The sequence below is a fragment of the Gadus morhua genome, chromosome 19 (genome assembly GCF_902167405.1).
Source record: "Gadus morhua chromosome 19, gadMor3.0, whole genome shotgun sequence".
In the NCBI taxonomy this organism is placed as follows: Eukaryota; Metazoa; Chordata; class Actinopteri; order Gadiformes; family Gadidae; genus Gadus; species Gadus morhua.
Window position 1 is genome coordinate 14268092 of NC_044066.1, and position 14624 is coordinate 14282715.

The 14624-nt window shown below is 43.7% G+C and overlaps 2 protein-coding genes and 1 pseudogene across 4 annotated transcripts in view; 2 read left to right on the top strand and 1 right to left on the bottom strand.

Annotated features, from left to right (window-relative positions):
- Positions 1 to 14564, top strand: part of LOC115532259 (NXPE family member 3) — a 28922-nt gene extending 14358 nt beyond the window's left edge. The window contains exons 4-6 of the mRNA XM_030341917.1: positions 12352 to 12422; positions 12528 to 12746; positions 12856 to 14564. Of these exons, the coding sequence (XP_030197777.1) occupies positions 12352 to 12422; positions 12528 to 12746; positions 12856 to 13400 (835 nt within the window). The 3' untranslated portion in view covers positions 13401 to 14564. The remainder of the gene's footprint in view (positions 1 to 12351; positions 12423 to 12527; positions 12747 to 12855) is intronic.
- The window catches only part of srr (serine racemase), a 133940-nt gene that overhangs the window by 46950 nt on the left and 72366 nt on the right, over positions 1 to 14624 (bottom strand). Inside the window, exons 1-3 of one of the 3 annotated variants that reach the window (XM_030341932.1) lie at positions 2441 to 2544; positions 2059 to 2146; positions 1399 to 1579 (exon numbers count right to left, since the gene is read on the bottom strand). In XM_030341932.1, coding sequence (XP_030197792.1) covers positions 1399 to 1579 — 181 coding nt within the window. In that variant the 5' untranslated portion in view covers positions 2059 to 2146; positions 2441 to 2544. Of the gene's footprint in view, positions 1 to 1398; positions 1580 to 2058; positions 2147 to 2440; positions 2559 to 14624 lie in introns of those variants that run through there. The other 2 variants (XM_030341931.1, XM_030341930.1) reach the window with 2 other exon arrangements.
- Positions 2591 to 9606, top strand: LOC115532265 (mitochondrial tRNA-specific 2-thiouridylase 1-like; annotated as a pseudogene).

A 14624-nucleotide genomic window follows, 5' to 3' on the forward strand; every position in this document is an offset into this window, starting at 1 on the left:
CAAGGATGCCCACTGGGCGCCTCCATTGGGAGGTGTTTCAGGCACGTCCAGTGGGGAAGAGACCTCGGGGAAGACCCTGGACTAGGTGGAGACCTCGGGGAAGACCCTGGACTAGGTGGATAGATTATATCTCAACACTGGCCTGGGAATGCCTCGGGATCCCCCCGTCAGAACTGGTCAATGTGGCCCGGGAAAGGGAAGTCTGGAGCCCCCTGCTTGAGCTGCTCCCCCCGCGACCCGACCCCGGGTAAACGGATGACGATGAGATGAGATCGTTATTTATATCCGAGATTATTTAATCTAAGCCGATCTAAACTCTATCATGCACCCAAACACGGCGGCGTTTGGGTTTCCTACCTCGGACTCTAGCGCAGCCACAGGCGCGTTGGGCGCGTTGAACCATTTTTGTGACACACAATGATCAAGCGTCAGGTTAGGCGCGTTACTCGCGTTATCCAACGCGAGTAACGCGGTTGGTGTGGCCGTACCATTAGTCGATTGATCCATGATGAATGCAACAATTGCCTCGCAACTGGCTGTTTATATCTAGCCGGTGCCATGTTTGGGTGTGTGTCTGTGCCGTAAAGCATTTTTGAAACTACAATCTGACTACATTTTCGAGGATACTTCCGTTGCGTCACATCCGGATTGTGTCGGTCCGAACAGAGCAAGTTGCATATGCGCTTTTTCACTGGAGAGGCGACATGGGTAAATGACACACCCACCAATCGACCCAGAAATGGATGCAGAACCATCAGCATAACTCTCAACCTGCATACTTAATGTAATTTTGGCTAAAAAAGTTGCATAGTGGGCCTTTAATACAGCGGTACCGAGCGGTTGAAAACAATGTTGGCCTCTCCTGTGGCTGCCTTGCGCACATGAGTTATATTAATTAATATGACTTTGGCAGTAATGTTGCGCCATGATGTGTGCCTGCCTGCTTTCAGTGAGTAATTAAAATTATTTGTAATTTTAAAAAGATATGTATCAGTCACAGCACTCACAGCAGCCTCTTCGGGTAAGTTGAGTAATTTAATGCCAACCTTAAATCTTGCATATCAAGTAGGCTAGCAAACACCGTTGCCATTCAACTCAGTGTCCGCTGACTTACTGCTTAATACAAGTGTGTGCCGTTTCGTTTTTTTAAGTACCGGTTTGAGAACCGTTTTAGCACCGGAACCGTTTGAAAAGTACCGAGTAGGCACCGGTATCGGATGAAACCCAAACGATACCCAACCCTAGTCATAGGCCACTCAAGTTACAGACTCAACAATTTGAGTTTAAAAGAGACTGTCTATTATGTGGAGATGAATGCTTTATTACATCATAAATGGTGTATTGCATTAGAAATGGTTCATAAGCCTGATACATCAGCTGTCTTTTTGAGTGGCCTACCTGTCTTCTGCATGTTCTCCAGTTTGATGTGTATGTTGCAGGGCACCGGGGGCGGAGGCAGGGAGGTCTGACACCAGCAGACCATGGGCGTGTGCACCACCCCCAGCGGGCTCCCCCTCACCGTGTCCCGGGCCTCCATCAGCAGGCTCAGGGTGACGGAGTCAGCGGTCACATCCCCCATCTACCCATTCAGTCACAAACACAGAGCACACACTTTGTTGTATACAGGAAATGGGTTAACCTACACATGTTTGCGCACTAATTGTATGTACGTCCTTGCACTTAATAATAATAATAATATTACTAATTAAAAAATTCTGGGAATTGTGTAGCATCTTATCCTAGCTATCTTTGTTGTATACAGGGAACGGGTCAACCAACAATTGTTAATTCTTTGCACTTGTTTGTTTGAACATCCTTACTAAAATGTAAATGTGATTCTATAGAGCAATGTGTTTTTGTTAATATTAATTTGTGATACGACAGTAGATTAATTCGGTTTTGAATAAATGCAGAAGATAGAGGTTTAATGACCCAAGGAACCCTCTGATACTGATTGAATTTGAACACTTTGTGATTTAAAAACATAGTTTTTTTACAGTCGTTGTGTAACTATTATAGAAAAGCGAAGTTGTCGAAAATGAAAAGACCCACACACACCGTAGCATTAATCTATCGGGAAAGGTAGTCTGACGTCAAGAAAGTAACGCCACCTGCGGGCGCAGCAGAGCGGGAAGATGACCTGTGTCTTGCGGAGAATGGCGTAAAATTATCGGATTTTACTTTTTTTTCTCGAAATGTGAGACTCATTTATTTCAGTAACATTGATAGAATGACGAAGATTAATATGTTGACGATTACATAATACGAATGACTATGTTTAAAAAAAAACAAATTTGGTTTTTGGTCCAGTGGAACTTTCAAGAAGATAACGGTTTAAGTGCTGACACGCCATTCCCGTACAAGTTCGCGAAGATGTGTCAAACTTTTGTTTGGGGAATCACATGTATATCAGTGAGACATGTGTATCTACCAACCGTACAATGTATTCTGGTTATTGTTCGTTTTGTTTGGTTTCTGGCAGCTTCTCTACGTCCACTCAGGACAGTCCCGACTCTCTTCAAGCGCAGATTCACTGAGAATGGCAGAACTATGGTGGGGGGCTCGTTCCTCGTTGCCGGTCGGACTCATTTTAGGGGTGCACAGCTGTCATGTCGGCGCCCATCGGCAGCGCTTTAGTGGACTGACTCCTGTGTTGTACAAGTTAAAATATCAATATTGGAGATATAACATTTGTAAATAATGGGTGTAATTAGACATGTGGTTTGTGCGATGTCCGGGGGCGGCTCTGTAGCCGCCTTATTACTGAAGCGAATGGGTAAGAAAACAACGATTGTTGTGTAACACAATTCTATTTATAAGGAATGTCGCAAATGTTATGAAAATGGTATACGCACGCACGAACGCACGCACGCACACACACACACACACACACACACACACACACACACACACACACACACACACACACACACACACACACACCGATATTACGTTTGTCATTGGTATCGAAGAATACTTTGTCTTTGGTGTCTTCAGGTTATCATGTCAGTGGTGTGTTCATGAAGAACTGGGACTCTTTGGATGAGAAAGGCGTCTGCACCTCAGACAAGGACTGCGAGGACGCCTATCGGTCCTGTCAGGTCCTCGGCATCCCGTTCCATCAGGTCTCCTACGTCAAAGAGTACTGGAACGAAGTGTTTAGGTACTTAGGTCACCTTGGCAAATTCCTAAATCACACACAATGCATATTATGTTTTTTTATCGCGTTGTAAATGTGTATCTCATTTCACGGCCAGTGATCTGTTGAGCGAATACGAGAAGGGCCGGACCCCAAACCCCGACATTCTGTGCAACAAGCACATCAAGTTCAAGCATTTTTGCAAACATGCTCTCAACAATTGAGGTAGGTGTCAAATATGTGCGTTTTATATGATTAACTTATCGGATGATCTTTTCATCTGAAAGTCTGCACCATTTACCTATTCAATGTTCAGCTCCTGAGACGATACATTAGTCGGTATGCAGTTTGATCATAAGGTACATTTCACATTTATTTAAAAACGGTCTTAAAGTCCCTAATCCTTTGTATTTAAACAAAGTACTTAAGGGATACTTTAGTGTGGTGTATCGTTTGTTTAGATGCTGACGCCATGGCAACGGGTCACTACGCCAGGACGTCCCAAGAGGACGAGGAAGTGTTCCGGCAGAAGAACGTAGCTCCACTCACCGGCCGCTTCAAGGACCGCTTCGAGGTCCGCAACCGTACGTCTCCACCCATCACCTCCGCCCACACCATGACATCATCATCATCATCGGGCTGCACTCATGACATCATCTCAACCTGTCCCTCTACACCAGGGGTCACCAACCTTTTTTAACCTGAGAGCTACTTCATGGGCACTGAGTCATACGAAGGGCACCAAGTTCTATACACTCTTCTAAAATAACAAATTTGCTCAGTTTGCCTTTAGTTATATATTACTATTAATTATTAATGATACTCATCTATGTGAAGACATGTTAATTAATTAAGTCATGTTAATGATTTCTCACAATAATTACCAACAATGACTTAAAAAAGGTGTGAAAGAGTTGTTCAAGAATGAGTAGTGCTATTTTTAGAACAGGCCTGCGGGCGCCTCATGTGGTCCTTGCGGGCGCCATGGTGCCCGCAAGGACCCGCGGGCACTGTGTGGGTGACCCCTGCTCTACGCTCACAATGACATCACCATGACATCATTCTCAGCCCTTTCGTTCTACACTAATAATGAGATCATCTCTACGTCTCCTCTACCAGCGGTGAGGTTACACCAGGGTGCCGACCACTTTAAAGACCAGACCTTCTTCCTCAGCCAGATCTCCCAGGAGGCCCTGCGGCACACTATGTTCCCGCTGGCCAGACTCACCAAGGACTTTGTGAAAAAGATGGCGGCTCAGGCGGGGCTTCACCAAGTGCTGACGAAGAAAGAGGTGACAACAAACATGGCCGACTGACGTAGAAAACTCAGTCAAAAGTAAACTGATAGTGGACCAATGAATAGATTCAGGATTATAAAACATCTAAGCCTTAAGCCTGGATAAATGTTTACGGCATCAGTGTTGGTAGGGCTCACGTTATAAAAATATTTATATGGATACACAATACAAGACAATCCTGTTTATTCAAGAAGAGAGAGCAACTATTCAGAATCGAGTGGAAACTTCTGAGAACGTTAAGAACCATGAACACCGACACAAAATATGGTATAGGAACGGAACTGTTGTGGACCATACACTGGGCTCACTGTCTAAACAGCGGTCTAGGCGGACATATGGAGGTTCTGAGTTTGATTCCCAATATCCACAACTTAACTGCACCCCTACCTGCCTAAATAAATTACGTGTATCTGAAAGACTGTCAGTCATCGTGGATGACAGCGTGAAGGTGCTTGTAAAATATGATGAACTGTTTGCTGTTTGTTTCCAGAGTATGGGAATCTGCTTCATTGGCGAGAGGAACTTTGAAGACTTTATCCTGGAGGTGAGGAAGTAGAATATACCATATGAGTGAATGATACACATACCATTATAGGACTTAATAATTACTCCCATTGTAGGGCCTAATGATATGCAAGACATTATATATAATTGCCCTATATTCTTTGTCAGTCTTTTATTTATTTTATTTTGAATTCCTGTTACTATCTGGTAGTGTCCACTGTGACACCCTCTAACTTCTTAACCTCTAAAAATATTCATTATAATGTCGCAACCCGGCTCTAGGGTTGGACAGCAAAGGGAGCACAACACATGACTGAACTTAGTGTAACTAAAGCTGGGCAGACACTGTACGATATTTTCATTTGTTTGACTCAGCACCAGCTCAAACTGTACGACTAAATCGCAGGGTTAAAGAGTTTGCAGCTCGTGATTCATGTTCTCACACTATACGGCACGATGCGCTGATGCGGCTTGCTTTACCCTCACGAGGGTAAACCCGAATTTCAAACCGTTTTGTTTTTCTTGCGACCATACGATCGCTGTTCGGGAGTTGGTCGTGAGTTGTTCCCGCTTCTCGTTACCCCATGTATACTGCACCGTGCACGACACACGACTAAGCCGAAACTCGGCCCGGACCCAGATATAGTCTGAAAAGTGAAAAATCGGCGCAAAATGGGCCAAAAATGTGTGTGTGTGTGTGTGTGTGTGTGTGTGTGTGTGTGTTCCTCCCAGTACCTGGAGCCCCAGCCAGGAGACCTGGTGTCTGTGGAGGACGGGGCCGTCATGGGTCGCCACAGAGGTGAGTTCCCCCCTCAGTCACACCTTTGCTCCAGGTGTCTGCTGTCCCAGAAACACCCTCGCCTCGCATGTATCTGAATGAAATAATAAATACATATACAGTATAGTGCAATATAGCTCTATTTATATATCTATGTATCTATTTATCTCTATATAGAGATGGATAGATCTACAGATCTAGATGGGATCTATAGATCTAGATAAAGATATATCTATATCAATAGATATATCTTGATCTATATTTAGAGATGTATACACAGTTCGTTTATAACGTGTGTGTGTGTGTGTGTGTGTGTGTGTGTGTGTGTGTGTGTGTGTGTGTGTGTGTGTGTGTGTGTGTGTGTGTGTGTGTGTGTGTGTGTGTGTGTGTGTGTGTGTGTGTGGGTGTGTGTCCAGGCTGGTTTACCCTGACCCTGGGTCAGAGGGCCCGGATAGGGGGGCTGAAGGACCCCTGGTTCGTCGTGGACAAGGACGTCACAACCGGAGAAGTTTTTGTGGTGAGAAAGTGAAAAAGGGGTTTTATGTTGTAATATTTACCTTCTCTATGTTATTGTGTTTCTATACTGAGCAGAGCAGTTGTGACAGAGGATACAGAGTATATACCGATTCAACATCTGGCATTGTAACTAGTAGTGGCACTTGATCTTTTTGAAAGTTTCTCTTAAGATGGCACCAATACTCGATTCCCTTACTACTGTTTCTGTAATTAATATTACAATGATTATACATGTATCATATATAATAATAATATCCATGCCATACCAAGGATCCATATTTCCATGTTTTTCTGACTTGGTTGCTCGAACGCACTTAGGTCAGAGATGACGTGTTTCCCATTCCGACTATTCACCTCTGACCGTTAACGAATGCAGCATAAGACCATATTGTTTGTGATGCTCTTTGCCTGTGTAGTAAATGTCGCCGATACCGACTACTTCATTTTATTCAGTATCGGAGGAATTTCCGATACCGGTATCGGTATCAGAACAACTCTAGGAAACTCCAGGTCAAGCCGGTAAAATCCGTTCCTTGTTTTCAGTCTCCAAGCCTGAGATCCAACTAATGGAATCCAGTTGTTGGAACCAAAACCTGGCAGGATCTTTCGTGCAACTACAAAAGGCTTTTTGCTAATCTTTTTGGTGTACATTAATATTCTTCTCAGGTGCTCCATGATCTCTTACACATTTGCGCAATGTGTGACGGAGTTGGCCTGGGGGTCATACGGCCACGAGTCACATGTATCACCATGATGTCATCGTTATGTCATAGGGTCCGACAACCAACCACCCGGCTCTGTTTCGGGACACGCTGCAAACGGGCCGTTTCCATTGGATAACGGTAGACCCGCCTCCTGTGCTCGTCAAGACCCAGATGATGGACTGTCACTTCCGCTTCATCCACCAGATGCCTCTGAGTAAGAGCTGCCTCTGGGCCTGCCTGCTGATGAACGTATGAATGAGGAATGCATGCATGAATTAACGGATGAATGAATGGATGAATGACGTAGGAATGCATGCATGATCGAACGGAGTAATGCATGCATGAATGAAGGTATGAATGAGCGTATGATTGAACGAAGGATTGCATGCATGAATAAACGGATTAATGAATGGATGAAAAAATGGATTAATGAACGTATGAATGCATGCATGATTGAACGTATGAATGAATGTATGCAAGTATGAATGAACGTATGAATGATGGTATGAATGAACGTATGAATGCATGCGCTGCAGGCTCTTGGCAGGATTGGGCAGCTCAAAACGGTGGGAACTAGGCCCCCCAAATGCCAAAGTCGTCCTTCCCTTCTGGTTGTTCTCCAGCTCCCTGCACTGTCACTCTCAACATGGACGGATCGCTGTGGATCACACTCTCCCAACCCATCAGAGCAATCACACCTGGACAGGTACACACACACACACACACACACACACACACACACACACACACACACACACACACACACACACACACACACACACACACACACACCCCTCTCTCCTCTGGAGAGGTAACAGCCAAACCCCCTCTTCCTCCCCCCCCCACTTCCTTCCAGTTTGCGGTTCTCTACCGCGGTGGTGAGTGTCTGGGCAGCGGGAGGATCCTGCGACTCGGCCCGAGCCAACACACCCTGCAGCTGGGCAGGGAGCGCATGGCGGCGGCAGCCTCTCTGGTTGGACCCCGGCCCGGACCCCCGGATCAGGCTAGCTGAGAGAGGCTATGCTGGGAGCAGGCACAGCCGTGCCACGGCTATGCTACGGCTACGCCACGGTTACCTGACACTGCGGTAGACAACCGGCGTCGTATGACTCCATCTGACTTCCTACTGTGTTCAGAGACAATATTCAACAGAAATACACAAACGGAAAAGAAACAACTGTTTTTGTGTGTGTTTTTTTTTAATTGTCCAAAAGGTTACAAAATGTATATGATGTAAATATAAAGTGGTCTCCTGAACGCTTTGTAATTGTGTGGTTTCTAATGGCCTGAAACAGACTTTATTCACCACCAGGGGGAGCTCTGCTACTGTTTTCCTTCACTGACCAGCGGCGCTCTCAGCCGTTTGATGTCCACAGATAGAAAGAGCAAACACATCTAACACACATCACACAACCCGCTGTTTAACTTTCCACTCGCTTTTCTTTTTTAATGGTGTGTAAATTATTCATGCCTTTACGTTTTAAAACATAAAAACACAACGTTCACATAAGATGAAGCGACGTGAAGTGACATGATACTGGTGGTGATGTTTTATTTTTTATATTTCTGAATTTGGTAATTTCATTGATTTATATATTCCAACAAACCCGTTTCCAACAAACCCGTGATGAATAAAGTAGAACTTGAACTAAGGGTGCGTCCCATTTCTACCCCTTACCCCTCCCCCTTGGTTTGAAGGGGTAAGGGTGTCCCAATTCTCATTTTGGTTAAGGGGTAGGGCGAAGACAAAAGGCTACGTAGCCCTTGAAACGAAGCGAAAACGTAGCTTGAAACAAAGCTATCCAAGGACCACACTTCAAAGGGAGGGCTTCGAGGAAAATCCGGCCGAAAATGCATTTTTACTAGTTGTTATCATTCGGACTCATGATGTAAATTATACTGTATATTCAGCTCGAAGTCATACACGGACAATGCGATCTCTGAGCTCGATATAAAACATGACATAACGGTAAATAATAACCGTTGAACTATACAAGATTTTAGCGCTCTCTAGTGGCCAACCGAAATCGCCAAATAAACAAACAGCAGCGATGGTTCGAGCGAAGGACGCGCACAAATGTAAGTATTTTCAGCACTTTAATTACGGCAGACTGGTGTAATAATACTATTTTCGAGCGGTTTTTAATTGTGAAGTTAGTTTTGAATCACTAGTCAAGTTTGTTTTGATTCACTAGTCAAGTTTGTTTTGAATCACTAGAAGCCGATGCTAATGTGTTCCGCTATCGCTATTTGTTGAGATAGATATCCGATAACCCTTGACATGACATGTTAAGGTTTCAAGTAACATTTGTGTGCAGTGGATATGCTTACTACTACTATTCCTTGGTTGATTATACCGGCGCACTGCTTTGATATCGGTAAAGCTGCCACCTAGGCTACGTCGCTCGCCTGTCAAACTGAAGATTTCCTTTCCACCTTTACCTCAGGGACACCACAGGAGACCAGACGGCTCATTAATTTCAGGGGGACCAGGGACAATGAGTTCCTAAAATCGGAAATGATCGCTAGAAAACAGTGGGAGTGAGTCTTACGTTGTTCAATCTTTTCATTCTTGCGTCTGTTTTCTACTTTGGTATTTCTGTGTTGAGCTCAATAGCCCACTGAATGTCTGTGTCATTATACCAATTGCCTAATGAATGTATCAACCAAACGAGACCATTGTTTTTGTTGTAATTTAGTATTTTGGTGTGTGTGTGTGTGTGTGTGTGTGTGTGTGTGTGTGTGTGTGTGTGTGTGTGTGTGTGTGTGTGTGTGTGTGTGTGTGTGTGTGTGTGTGTGTGTGTGTAGCCGAGCTAAATGTAATTTGATTTTGTTTAGGGATGTCCGATATTGGCTTTTTTGCCGATATCCGATATGCGATATTGTCCAACTCTAAATTTTCGATTCCGATATCAGCCGATACCGATATCGATATTTGGGTTATTTATTTTTCCTCAAACCTAATTTAGGTAACATTACATATCTCCTGTTGTGGAATTAACACAACATGCTTAATGTTATTGTGATGCCCCATTGGATGCATTCTTGAATGCAACAAGGCTTTCCAAATGTTAACATTGTCTGTGCAAAATAAGAAAAATACTTCAACTTAATTTAAGGGAAAAGTGCCATGTTTATTTTTATTTTTTTAATGGTCTCAGACAACAGTTTGGATTACACTCTCCCTGAGATAATCTTGACAATGCCCACAACAAATAGGGCAAACTTGACTTCACAAATGATAAAACATTGTACCTGAACAACTATGTGCAACATGGCAGTGTGTTTCTTTAACTAAAACTCAATAACCTTAATTGAATAAATGCACAAATATGAGTCAATTACAATGTGCACTGTACTGCACAATTTTGAAAACATTTATTTGAGCTATAAAAAAAATTAAAAAAATAATAATAATCGGTTTTAAGGCAAAAAAATTCCGATACCGATATTGACCGATATTACATTTTTATGCTAATATCGGGCCGATAATATCGGTGGGCCGATAATATCGGACATCCCTAATTTTGTTTTATTTTTTATCATTGTTCATACCTTTTTTTTATGTGAACTCCACCAAATATTGGTTCCTAAGTAAGTGGGTTTCGTTGTTCCCTATGGCATGCCTTTTGTTTCCCTGGGGAGTGGTTTGGCGTTGCACCTGTGTGTACCTGTGTGTACCTGTGTGTATGTGCAATGACAACAAATAAAATCCTACCCTATCCTATCCTATGGAAATGTTTTGATATGTTGAGGGGAGTGTCTTATGTCTGCATTTATTTGAAAGAGCATATGCACAGAAAAGCAGACGGACGGAGTTACAATGGAGATCCAGCGAGTTTTTAAAGCCATGTGACGCGTCGCATCACATAGGGAAGTTAACGCCAGCATTTCTGACGTTTTTATCCACTAATTCATTATGTTATGTGAGGCAACGCAACGCAACGTATGCTTGATCTGAAACATGCCTACTCGTGGCTTCTGTTGACATAGCAGTCAGCGACGATGAAGCCACGTAATGGAGGGGCGTCCCATTTCTTAGGGGAACGTTTTACCCCTCTGTATTGAGGGGCAAGGGGAAGGGGGAAGGGGGAGGGGTAAGGGGAAGGGGTAAGGGGTAAGGGGAAGGGGTAAGGGCTAGAAATGGGATTGGGCCTAACTAACTGAAAACTTAAAAGTGAAATACCTCTCAGAACAATCAAGTGAATAAACGACCCCCAACAGTTTTCATTTTAATCGATAATCACCCAACAACTGTCCCAGGACTCTCGAATCAGCATGAGGACCCAGCGGGGGGGGGGGGGGGGCCTTATTTTATTTCTCCTTACCAGATTGACCTCAAAATACTTTCATAATATCAATCTCTAAAATCAGATGCATCTTTTTCACCCTGGTCTTCTGCTCTAAAAATCTTTGCTTTTTCCCACAATTTCATAGATAAGCCAAACGTCCACATTCTCAACCCATTTTGCCTAAATTACCATTTTGTTATTGTATAACTACTATACGGCTATTAATAGGTGGATACCATTAACAGTGCAAATTTTCAGTTCTGTGCTCTTTTAAGAAAGCCCTTAATTCTCTTGTGAAATGTGTGCTTGGAGTTTTCTTGATGTTGTGTGATTATCAATAGACATTTTCACCGTGTGAATGAGGCTTCATGCAGTTCAGGAATGTCAGTGGCTCAATAGGTTAATGCCTTGTACTGGTGATCCTTAGGTTGAGAGTTTGAATCCTGATTAGAGCATTATGAACAAGCTGAACATGACATTCTGTCATTGACACTCATTTAAGAAACACAACATTGAAAAGCACCTGAAATTCATCAGGCAATCAACATTCCGACTCATTCGTTTCCAAAAATCTGACTGCAAAGACACTGGCAGTATGGCTTTAGGGGAACTTCTGCGTTAACCATTTTTCGTTCATAATTAACTCTGTCATATTTATATTCCTTCCGTTAGTGTTCTTGACTACAAAGGTTTTATTTCCCCAGAATTTCAACGATTTTTCAGGTATATGCTTTTAAGAAAGCCCTTAATTCACTTGAGAAATGTGTCCTTGGAGGTTTCTGGATGTTGTATGATTATAAATAGACATTTTGATCTTGTGAATGAGGCTGCAGTTCAGGTTTATCAGTGGCTCAATAGGATAATACCGTGTACAGGTGATCCTTAGGTTGAGAGTTCAAATCCCGATTATAGCATGCTGAACATGACATTCGGCCATTGCTTTGCAGCTCACCTGAAAGCCGAAGCACAGTATTGCATTAAGTGGAACATCTTTATAAACATCTTTCCTTCATAATTATGTCATATTGAAATATCTTTCATTAGTGTGTTCTTGACTTTTAATTTTGCTCGGACCCTATTTATCACCGCTTGCGGTTAATTTTTTTTTTATTACTCACAGCCGTGTAAACATCAAGGTTGTCATCCATGCGTCAGGACCTGATCGGATAGACGTGCTTCCAAGGAAGATAGGTACACAATCATTGCTACGCTTATTGGAGGAGGTTGCTTATGTGGTGGTGGTGCCCACTTGTATGCATTTCATCTTGTGACATTTGTGTCATTCTCATATCCCAGATAACCGAGAGTTAGAAAACCGCAGCATCAAACCAGGGCCGGTCAAGTACAATCCTGCTGGGTATTACTACAAAGGCTCCTGGAGGTTATTCGATGGAACACCTGTTCGCCAGTTTGACGCCAAATCGATCACCCAGTGCCTGACTGGCAAGGTGATGAATATGTACGGAGACTCCACGATGAGGCAGTGGTTTGAGTACCTCAGAGCGTTTGTACCAGGTGAGCAACGACACCCTTCTCTCTGTGCCAACGATTCTGTGGCCATTCCTCATGTCCCATTGATAATTTCCAATGTCCGCGTTCATTCCGTCTCTCCTACAAACCAAAGAGTTCAACCTGCGCAGCCCAGCGCAGGCAGGGCCCTTCATGGCGGTGGACTGTAAACACAACATCCTGTTGAAGTACCACTGTCACGGCCCGCCCATCGGCTTCTCCACCGTCAGAGCCAGCGAGCTCCGCTATGTGGCCAACGAGCTGGACCGCTTGCCTGGAGGCCCCAACACCGTGGTGGCTCTCAGCCTCTGGGCCCACTTCAGCCCCTACCCCGTGGAGGTATACATACGCCGCATGCGGCACATCCGCCGGGCGCTGGAACGGCTCCTGGTCCGGGGCCCCGGCACCCTGGTGATCATCCGCTCACCTAACTTAAGGGCCCTGGACAAGGAGAGGAGCCTGAACCACAGCGACTGGTTCTCGCTGCAGCTCGACAGGGTTCTCAGGAACATGTTCATGGGCCTGGCTGTTGTGTTTGTGGACGCCTGGGAGATGACCTTAGCCCATCATAGCGCCCACAATATCCACCCGCCCCCGGACATCATCAAGAACATGATCAGTCTCATCCTGACTCAGGTGTGTCCTGCAAAGAAGAGCTAGTGGCAAAGGCAAGGCAAGGCAACTTTATTTATATAGCACTTTTCATACACAAGGCAGACTCAAAGTGCTTCACATATAAACATTGTCATACAATAAAATAAAATAATAGATAAGTAAAAGAAAAACATATGCAAAGAAATGGGTAAAATAGAAAATTAAGGCAAAGTTAAAAAAGCTTTTTAGAAAGTGCAATGTATTTAAGATTTAGCAGAAAGCTATAGCAAACATAAAAGTCAAAGAAAGAAAGAAGGAAAGTTGGAAGAGGCGTGCCGTCCTAGTGCTTGCAACATCGTTGGGTTATCCTGATTCTCTTGCCATGAACAAGTTACTTGTTACTCTTTATAAAGGGGTATTTATTTTTATACGAGGAGCTTTGCATAAAGAGGCCTTTATGTAAAGCTCCATGAACTGGATTCAAATAGACCTGATTGTGGAGCAGGTAGGCGTTGAGCACCATCCTTAAGGATGCCTACAGGTAGGCTCAGGACATTGGAGATTGAACGCAGTATCATCGACACCCTCGCCACTATTATTTTTCACCCCAGTTGACAAACCAATTGAGTCATCATGTGAAGGTGCCATTCCATTATCCACTTTCATCGTTATCCTGCCTCTACCAATTAGCTCATCCACATTATGAGTTCCCAGCAAGGGGAGGCCTTGCCCAACCGTTAAAAACGTTTTTCTTGGATCGCTCTCTCTCTCTTTGGTCTGTCGATGATAACCCTGCTTGTTCTGAATTACTAGCTTATTTGTTATCATATATATATATATATATATATGCATATATATATATATATATATGCATATATATATATATGTATTCCGCTCTACCCCCTACCTGCGTCTATTGTCAACCGTGTGTTCCTGTTAGCCTGATCCTTTGTCAATTCTTTGCTGCCACCTTGCAGATCAGGAGTGTCACTACAAACAGTACTTTTGGATTAGTTTAGGGTGGAGAAGGTAACTCCACGTATGGTCTACATAGCAGCTCGAGCGCTTTGCCTTCCTTTGTTAGCTGCTAGTTTAGCTGTTTTGTTTGGTTATTTTCTTTGACAATACACGAGTTCCAAGACCCTGTTGCATGTTTTGCGGTTTCTTACTTTTTCTGTGTTTTATGTTCATCTGTTCTCTGATGGCTTGGTAAACACACTTTCCCCATCATCTGTTGTTTCCAGTTCATTGTTATTCACCAACCACTTGCTCATCTACCTTCCATAACCC